At 39.3% G+C, this 9,452-nt stretch overlaps 3 protein-coding genes across 4 annotated transcripts; 2 read left to right on the top strand and 1 right to left on the bottom strand.

Moving 5' to 3' along the window:
* The first annotated feature begins 177 nt into the window (after positions 1-177).
* LOC108110520 (NHP2-like protein 1 homolog) lies at positions 178-828 on the top strand. Its single transcript, XM_017219600.2, has 2 exons — positions 178-317; positions 378-828. Exons 1-2 carry the CDS (start codon positions 315-317, stop codon positions 756-758), a joined length of 384 nt encoding a protein of 127 aa, XP_017075089.1. The 5' UTR covers positions 178-314; the 3' UTR covers positions 759-828.
* Positions 829-1,205: 377 nt separating this feature from the next.
* LOC108110810 (protein pelota) lies at positions 1,206-9,277 on the top strand. Its single transcript, XM_017220041.2, has 5 exons — positions 1,206-1,496; positions 1,559-2,280; positions 2,337-2,529; positions 6,986-7,092; positions 8,664-9,277. Exons 1-5 carry the CDS (start codon positions 1,456-1,458, stop codon positions 8,777-8,779), a joined length of 1,179 nt encoding a protein of 392 aa, XP_017075530.1. The 5' UTR covers positions 1,206-1,455; the 3' UTR covers positions 8,780-9,277.
* Positions 3,188-6,342, bottom strand: LOC108110811. Of its 2 annotated transcripts, none has more exons than XM_017220042.2 (3): positions 6,197-6,342; positions 3,553-3,890; positions 3,188-3,474 (listed from the first exon to the last, which is right to left on the bottom strand). In XM_017220042.2, the coding sequence occupies exons 2-3, from the start codon at positions 3,822-3,824 to the stop codon at positions 3,381-3,383; spliced, it is 366 nt and encodes a 121-aa protein (XP_017075531.1). In that variant the 5' UTR covers positions 3,825-3,890; positions 6,197-6,342; the 3' UTR covers positions 3,188-3,380. The 2 variants fall into 2 exon arrangements, with proteins under 2 accessions (XP_017075531.1, XP_017075532.1); XM_017220043.2 differs by lacking the exon at positions 6,197-6,342 and adding an exon at positions 4,429-4,625.
* Positions 9,278-9,452: the final 175 nt, after the last annotated feature.

Below are 9,452 nucleotides of genomic sequence, written 5' to 3'. Positions count from 1 at the left end.
TATAATCAAAAAAAAATTACTCTATGGAGTTACCCTAAAATTAAATGAAGCGAAGTAAATTTAGAGCCAGGGCTGAATAAATGAACTGCAAACTCGCATCTAAACGATTAATATCGTTTAACGCCAGTATGACCAGATCCGGTTTGTAATATTGGTTTTCCTGATCTTCCACAGAACGGTTTTCCAACGCCGACGCACGTGTTTTGAAAACGTTTTAATTGTTTCTGCGATTGCCCTCAGTGAAGCAACAAGCGGAGAGGTTGCATTAATAAACACGTTTTTTCTATTAAACATTAAAAAAACAATAACCAACAATGGTAAGTGAATTCAAAACAACCATATTTATATGGATTTGATGAAATTCCTGACTTTTTCAGACTGATGAAGTGAATCCAAAGGCATTCCCGCTAGCCGATGCCCAACTCACAGCCAAGATAATGAACCTGCTGCAGCAGGCATTGAACTACAATCAACTCAGGAAGGGAGCCAACGAGGCCACCAAGACCCTGAATCGTGGATTGGCTGATATTGTGGTTCTGGCTGGCGACACGGAACCCATTGAGATCTTATTGCATTTGCCTCTCCTCTGTGAGGACAAGAACGTGCCCTATGTCTTTGTGCGTTCCAAGCAGGCCTTGGGTCGCGCCTGTGGAGTTTCCAGGCCAATTGTCGCTTGTTCGGTGACCACCAACGACGGCAGCCAGCTCAAGTCTCAGATCACCTCCATCCAGCAGGAGATCGAGCGACTCCTAGTCTAGTTATATTTTAGACTTAAGTGAAAATTCGTACAAAGTGGTAATTTCAATAAACGTGTATTTTTTAATGCAATTTAATGCTTTTATTTTACTTGGCACATGGCTGGATTGGTGGGCCCGTTTTCCCGCCACCGGATACTAAGGTCGAAAATACCAAAATATACTAGGGCATAATGTCAGCTGGTTCGCCCGACAGTGCTGTGCATTTTTTGGCAATCGAGCTAATTTATGTATGAGGCTTTTTAAAGAAATAATAAACATTACTAAAATAATATTTTATTATTACTTGTAGTACTAAGATCCCTTATTCTTAACTGTTAAATTCCACTACTATATTCATTAGTCTCATTTACAAACATAAAATGTACAATTTTTACTTTTTCATAGATAATAGAATTTAGCGTGAAACCAACTAGCAGCGCAGCACAGCTCGCCCCGTGGTGTCCCGTGTGAATGTCACTTGACCGCCGATTCCACTGTCCACCACCATCACTGTAACCATCCTACCGATCCGATCAGCCGTGTGAATTTATCAACTGCGTGGACCTAATGACAACGATGCACCGCCGTCTTACTGAACTGAGAGAAACTCTGGAATCTGGATGCAAGTGACAAGCGGCAAGCGGAATCAAAGCTCTTGGGATAGAGACAGAGCCTGCCAACGAAACGAATACCAAATCCTGACCAGCAACACGAAGCAATGAAGCTGCTGGGTAAATACGTGGACAAGGGCATGCAGGGGTGAGTGAAGCCTAATAAAATTTCAATTATTTAATTTCTTATCCTCATTAAACATCATCTAGAAATGTGACCCTGATGCCGGAGGAGTCGGAGGACATGTGGCATGCCTTCAATTTAATATCAGAAGGAGACAGCGTGCGCAGTACCACTATTCGCAAGGTACAGAATGAAACGGCCACGGGCTCCTCCACCAGCAGTCGGGTCCGCACAACTCTAACCATTACCGTGGAGAGCATAGATTTCGATACACAGGCATGCGTGCTCAGGTTAAAAGGACGAAATATCGAAGAAAACCAGTACGTCAAGATGGGTGCCTATCACACCCTCGACTTAGAGCTTAATCGCAAGTTCGAGCTACGCAAACCCGAGTGGGACATCATTGCTTTGGAGCGCATTGAAATGGCTTGCGACCCGACACAGTCGGCGGATGTGGCTGCTGTGGTGATGCAGGAAGGACTGGCTCATGTCTGCTTGATCACCGCCAGCATGACGCTGGTGCGCAGCAAGATCGAGGTCTCTATTCCGCGCAAGCGCAAGGGTAGCGTCCAGCAACACGAAAAGGGTCTGGCCAAGTTTTACGAGCAGGTCATGCAGAGCATCCTGCGGCATGTTAACTTCGATGTGGTAAAATGTGTGCTGATTGCTTCGCCGGGATTCGTGCGAGACCAGTTTTACGACTACATGTTCCAGCAAGCGGTTAAGATGGACTATAAGCTGCTGCTGGACAACAAGAGCAAGTTCATGCTGGTCCATGCTTCTTCGGGATTCAAGCACTCCTTAAAGGGTAAGATATTTAGCTATATAACTACTAATATAGTGAAATATAATTTGTATTTGCAGAGGTTCTTCAAGATCCCGCCGTGCTGTCAAAGATGTCCGACACTAAGGCAGCTGGCGAGGTCAAAGCCTTGGAGCAATTTTACATGATGCTGCAATGCGAACCCGCCAAGGCCTTCTATGGCAAGAAGCACGTCCTCCAAGCCGCCGAGTCCCAGGCAATCGAAACGCTGCTCATCTCAGACAACCTCTTTAGGTGAGTTTTGCTTGAATGAGCCGAGATAGATATACGTATACGTTTGCTGAACAAACATTAAGCCCAATCAAGCGAGAGATCAAGAGCGCGATCGCAAGTATAAGTAGAAACCTTCAACTTTGTGAAATTAAGAGAGAATGCGATGACAATTGGTGTGCTTATGCCGCCGCCATACGGAGCATATGTCACCAGTCTGCTTTGGGTGCCGGAAAGAATACATATATTGAGGCAATTAAGAAAATCTCAAATAGAGATTGTGGCAATCAATTTCACTATTCTATTGAGTGTAGCTTAATTGATTTGCTATACTTGCAACTTTGGTTTTCAATTCAATTCATTTTAGGTTCTTGCATGTAGAGATAGCTCTCAGTAAGCTACAACCTAAACTCGTTCTCTACACTTCGTTAAACCACTTTTGACTTCCATCAGCGTTAGATGATCGGGGATTCTTCCTCTGCGAATTTAGATCTGCTTCGATCGCACGCGTTTAGCCATTTAAAGAAAGCACGTCCGAGCATTAATTTGTTGGCCCCATGACGACGTGCTCATGATCAAGGTTGCCCCAATGTCTCCCCACCATTTTTGGCTGTCGGGCCTGTTCTGTTCTATTCACTACTCTTCTCCGCAGTTTTGTTTACATTTTAATGGGCCGTTGAAATTCCATTTGAAAATATATTCGTATGTTAACTGCGTGGCCGGCAATTAAATTAGAATAAAGTGTTATAGGTTTTAACTTTACTTAACATTTAGTGTTCTTAATGTTCTAGGCAAAAGGTGTTTTATTTTTAGCACATTTAATCAGTCCGCTTAGGTTGCTTCCCCCATATAAGTTCTTCCTCCTAGTTCCAATCTTAAAAATTGTTTAAATCGCAGTTCGCCGCTATCGTCGTCGTCGTCGTGGTGGTTGTTCCTCTTGACTCGCCATTATCTCGACTTTTCTGATTGCTGTAGATAGTTTAGAGATTGTGCAAAGAGAAACAAGATGTTAAAAAATTCTTTGTTTAAGTTTTCCATTTGACTTACCGTTTTCGCTGCTGTTCGTTCCACTGATTCTTCCGCTGTTTCTGCTGGTATATGGGATCATCTTCTATATCTACTCTGGTCCTCATCGTCAACCGCTTGAAACAATCGTCCAGAGTTTCCCTCAGGGGCAGAAGACGATGTGGTGAGGGCGGGGAGCTTGGCAACTTTCTGTAGTCCAGTTTCTTGAGGGACTCGCACAGGGTCGAATCTGGCCACTGGTGAATGGGGTGGCCCAGTTCGGAGATGGTGTAGTCGGGCTGTCTGGTAAGCATCTCGGATCCTCTTAAATCGGTTCGATTTAATTCGACGCTGATAAGTGGCCGGCACTTAAATAGGAACTGGAGTGGAAAAATATGTGCGTTAAGTACTTCAGTCAAGTGGAGTTGAAATTTGGGTAGATAATCCCACGATTCGAGTTGTTTTGGTGTTGTTTTTTTTTTATTTCAATTTTATATATGTAATATGGACTTAAATTAAATTGTCACAGAAATCATCCAAGCATTGTAGATTTTAAACTAAGAAATATGTGAAGAGCTTAGCAACTTCCCTAAATGCCATAATAAAATATTTAAAATTAAAGTCACGTATATGAATTTATACAGAAATCATATTATCAAAATGTATGACTATATATTTAAGTTATATATTTATATAAATGAAATCATATTATTCAAAATGTATGACTATTATGAGCTGGAATTTCGTTCACTGCTAAAAAGCCTTATCAGTAAATGATTATAGAAAATATGTAGAGCCATATTTATGAATGTTTTAGATAAGTTAAGATAACTTTTGTGGGAGAAATTGTTTAAACCGTTTTCGAGCTTACTACCTCTATTTTTTTATCAACTCCTCTGACTTTAATTCGTCCCTCACCCATTTAATCCATAACCGTTGATATTCATGGTCGATTTCCGAGCTAGATTTGCGTGCTCTGTTTTGGGTCTTTGTTTTTATAGAGCTGTTTTCGCCAGACGAGTTTCGATTAGCAAATAACAAAGACTGATCTAAACTTTGATGTAAATAAGCTGTGTACTATATACACTTTTATACCCATTTGGAATTTAATCCCTCAACGTTCTCGAGAGCCATTTCTTGTGCTAATTATTAGAACTCGCAGTGGGCGAAAGATTGCGATGAAGAGAGGCAAAAAAAGCAGCCGCCACAATAAACAACAATATAAAGAATTTTAATTTATTTAATCGCTCCGTTTATGGATCACTTGGCGGGCAACTTTTGAAGCGGACACACTCTCCCTCTTTGGATTTTCTAGGGGTCTCCCCCTCAGTTCTAGATAGATTCCACAGAGCATGTAACATGATCCACTTTTAGCTAACTTATCAAGTTCTTCTGCTGCTCGAATGCACTTAGCATTTTCCCCCCTTTTAACCGATTCTCCTTTCCCATCGTATAGATTTCGTTTTTTTCTTTCTTATATATTATTCATATGTCCAACCAGTTTTTCTAGTCCCTCTTTGTTTTGCTTTGCAACATGTCTTGTGCATCAAAAACGTGCCCCCTTTAAGCGGTTATTGTTGGCTTTTTCGTTGCAGCTGGCCACGCTTGTAAATATTGTCAATTGTTTATATATCTTATATATATGTATATGTATATATTTGCATTGTGAAATATTGTGAAAGCCATTGAAACAGAGAAAGAAAGAGAGAGAGAGAAGGAAAAGTTTAAGGTTGTTTCCATTGAGCAAGAAATGAAAGGGCTTGCCTAAATGAACGATATTGATACCCTAAATGGGCTAAATGCTCAATGAATACGGTGCCATATGAATCACTTTTATTGGATCTTGGCCTTAAGGGTTTTTCACATTGGTTTGTATTCGGGTTGGGTTTTGTTTGGTCAACTGATGGGGTAAGCAATGAGTTGGCTTATATTTGAAATGATCAGGCCAATAACTGCTTAAAAATCAAGGCGTTGCCTGTAAAGGTTTTCGTGAAACGAACTCATAAAATGGGGAGAGAGAAGTCAAGGCGGTTTTTTAACAAAAGGGGAATCCATTTTAAATTTAAATTTAAAGGATTTAAAAGATTTCTGTCTTCATCCGTGTATTTGGAGCATATCGACATTTCTGGCGTGTAGGTGAAGTCAAGTTCAGTTAATGCCGCCTTCCCTCGCACACTTAATTACACATTTTTACGCGCACTTAGTGATATCTTGGATTGTCCGTAGCCCCACTTTCCCCGCCACAATCTTTCTCTCCTTCCAGCGCTCTCTCTTTCTGGCTGTCAATTCATGGCTGTGTTCGGCCTCGTGCACGCTAATTCCATTATAACAATTGATTTCATTGTGCAATCATTGTCACGCAGCGGCAGCAACAATTGCAGCTACATCAGCGGCTAAAATTACAGGTACATCAGCAACGGCAACAGCAAGAGCAGCATCTACAACAATGGTTCACACAGTTCAACGCAGTTTGCGGTTAACGGATGAGTAAAAAAAAAGTATCTGAACACAGGTAGCGGATAAAATTGTATCTGTTGCTGATGTATCTGCATTGCCTTGTGCTGAGTCAGGGGATACAAAGTTAAACTAGACTGTCAGCGAGACTTGATTTCATCTGCATTTGGCAGCATTTTTTTTTAGATAACAAACACTCTTCAGCTTTCACTTTGTCGGAAAAAAAACGCACCTTTGTATCTTTTTTATGCGTTTTTTGTGCACTTTTCTTTTTCTTCTTTGCTGTTTGCAATTTTAATGGGGATGTTTTTTTTTTTTTTTTTTTAGCGGGGTCTTAGCACCAATTTTTCTTTTCGCGTGGCAATCTTCTCCGGTTCGTTTCGGCTCTGCACGTGCTGTGGATCGTATTTCGCATACCATCCACAGGGGGTTTCAGATCGCTCTATAGGATCGCACTCTCTCTACGCAAACAAAAAGCGGTTTGTTGTCGTCAATAAAAAAATGATAATTGAAATTACATTTTTTGTCTGGTTTTCATTTGAATTTCTTCTGCTTCTGATTCTTACTTTCTTACCTGCAAAAATGTTCGTCATTCGAAATTAACATTTATCTGGGGTTTTTGAACTGCACTAAGTTTTTTATGGTCGGTCGTACTTTCATTGCTTGACTACTAGTGACTTCATGCTCTCTGGGAATCTCAAATGCAAATCGGTCTTGGGGGTCTAAGTATAATGTGTGATGGCCCCCTTCTGTTGGGGTGAGTGACGAGGTGAACCCACTATTTCCAGTTAAACTTGACACCTTATTCAAGGCAGATTATGCCCATCACGTGCCATGATCCAGCACTTTGCTATGCGCCATTTATACGGCTCCGGTTGTTGTGGAATGCGAAAGTGCAATAGATACGGGCACCTACATCCGTATATGGGTGATAAATGAGCGCAACAATTGATTGAATTAATTCGGTTTGAAAGGTTTTCTGTAAGCGGTTTTATCAGCTAAAAGTTTCTCTTTCTTACAGATGCCAAGATGTTAATCTTAGAAAGGAATATGTAAATCTGGTTGAATCAGTTCGGGATGCTGGAGGCGAGGTTAAAATCTTTTCCAGCATGCACATCTCAGGAGAACGTGAGTATCAAAGAACAGACATACATATAATTTATGAGAGAAACTGCTGATATAAAAATCTAATTCACTAAAATTAACATCGACATATGTTGCAAAGAATTTATTTAAGACCTAAGATTTTCTTTTTTAAGATTTTTTATTGACAAGATAACCCTATCTACTGAGTAACTGCGAAGTTCTGTCATAAACTTTACTCAGTTAATTAAGTTCACCCACAAGCCAATAGCTCATTTCAAATCATTTCTAAAAATTGTACATGAAAAGAACAAAACACTTGCATCATAGGAAGAACAAAAATAGGCAAAACTATAAAAAGGGAAATGAAAATCATTTAATTACTTTTTAACCTTGTGTCGCTTTGGAAGAACTTAAAAACTTCTCCATCTCGGATACAGAAAAAGATCTCACCATGACTCATAGAAAGAGAATGAAGTTCCCTTCTAGGACAAGAATAGATCATCTCCAGCAGAAGCATCTTTGCATCACACTTGTTCCAACTTGGACCATTTCTATGCTCAATTTAAGTATAATATTTATGTGCAGCCTGCCTTCCTCTGTCTAATGACCTCGTTAAAGATTCTATTTTTAAGACCAAGCGATGCATTGCTCTGGCCGTAAATATGGTGTATATATGTGTGTGTATTTCTTGGAGGGGTCTCCCACATTACAAAGTCCACTAACAGATGAGCAAAAAACATCATCATTGAATAGCTGCCAAGTAGTTTTTGCTAGCTCATTCGTAAGGAAACTTTCAATTTCATTTTCTGTGTATGTAATTTAGAATTGATTAAAATTGCATCTCACATATTGCAAATATTTTTGGGGTGTAAAGTGCTTAAAAGCTTTAAATAGCTATTTACAGGTGACTCACGAAATAAGATTCCCTCTTTGAGTTTCTTTTTTAAATTGTCTGAGCTTTGAGACTTGGCAAGATTTTCGTTTTCGACTCGAAAATGGGTCGTTTGGGGTTCCAAAATAGATTTCCCCATACTCTGTAAGTTTCGCAACAATTGAGTTGTAGCAATCCTTATCGTATTTCTGCGCTATTCGCTGTACTTCACTGTCTTATCTACTCGCAATTATTTCATTAACAATTGTACCCCGCTGAGCATTTTAATCAGCTTTAAATTACATAAACATGTAAACATTGAGGCAACTTTTTTAAAGTAAACCAAATTTAAGAGATAAAGGGGCCTGCCAGCGCTGTACTTGAGTATACAAATTGTTTCCCCCTGAAACAGAACCTGCATTAATCCCGAGGTAATTGGGCAAACCCATGAATTTTTAATGTTTGCTCTCTGGCCGAGATGAATGTGAAGTTCATTGTGTGAGTCATGGCCTAGAACAACCGGTGAGCCTTGGAATTGGACAGCAGGAACGCCCACAACCTGGCTTAAAAAGTGAAAAAGTTGCAGTGGCTGCTGCATATTCTTAGTCTTTGTAGCTTACTTGAAATTCTGGTTTTCTTATTTACAGATAACACATATCAATTTTTTCTTTCCTTTTATAGTATAATGTTTTATTATTTTCAAAACAAAGTCCATTTAATAAGCCTTAATTCTTATCTACAGAACTTGCTCAACTGACTGGAATAGCGGCTCTCCTACGATTCCCGATGCCCGAGCTGGAGGATAGCGATGATGATGATGACGAGGATGGAGCGGCGGGCGGGGCAGATAGCGACTAGGTTCATAAATAGGATATAAACATGAAAGAAGCTTGATGGAATCTTGGCATTTGTTAATGGAAATAACTGACTTAGGAACTCAGCTAGCGATCGATATACAAGTAGACTAATAGGAACCACGACAGACTTGGACGTCAGGGCATATACAATATATATAGTGCTAATTCGATACGATATACACACAAATAATTCTTTAAGTTTACCCGTGGCTGGGCCTAGGAAATCATAGTCAGAATCCCACCATTTTCTGGACTGAAAAAAGCCACTTAAAAAATAATGTTCTATACTTTGTGTTCAATGAAATGGCCACAATATTATTAGCTTTTATTGATTTATTGCTTGGTACGAAATTTAGTTACTGTTAACAGTCGCGTTTATAGTTAATATCAATTATTTGATACAAATTGTATACGTTGTTCTATGCACTTAAATTCATTGTTCATTAATTTGTAAAAGGCAAAACAGAGTTTACAAAAATATACAATAATAAACAATCAATTTTGTTATTTATACATTTTCTTTTTTTTATCAAAAGGATTATATACAACTTTAGAAGTTATCCCTCCTAATGTTGTTTAACTTTATAAGAACTGTAATTATTATTTAAAACATTTAAATTTAATTGTTGCCCATGCTGTAAAATATATAATCCTTCCGAACAAATTGTAAAATA

This window comes from Drosophila eugracilis, unplaced genomic scaffold (genome assembly GCF_018153835.1).
Source record: "Drosophila eugracilis isolate 14026-0451.02 unplaced genomic scaffold, ASM1815383v1 contig_445, whole genome shotgun sequence".
In the NCBI taxonomy this organism is placed as follows: domain Eukaryota; kingdom Metazoa; phylum Arthropoda; class Insecta; order Diptera; family Drosophilidae; genus Drosophila; species Drosophila eugracilis.
The sequence above is the reverse complement of the archived record's forward strand: the minus strand, read 5'-3'. Positions and strand labels throughout refer to the sequence as shown.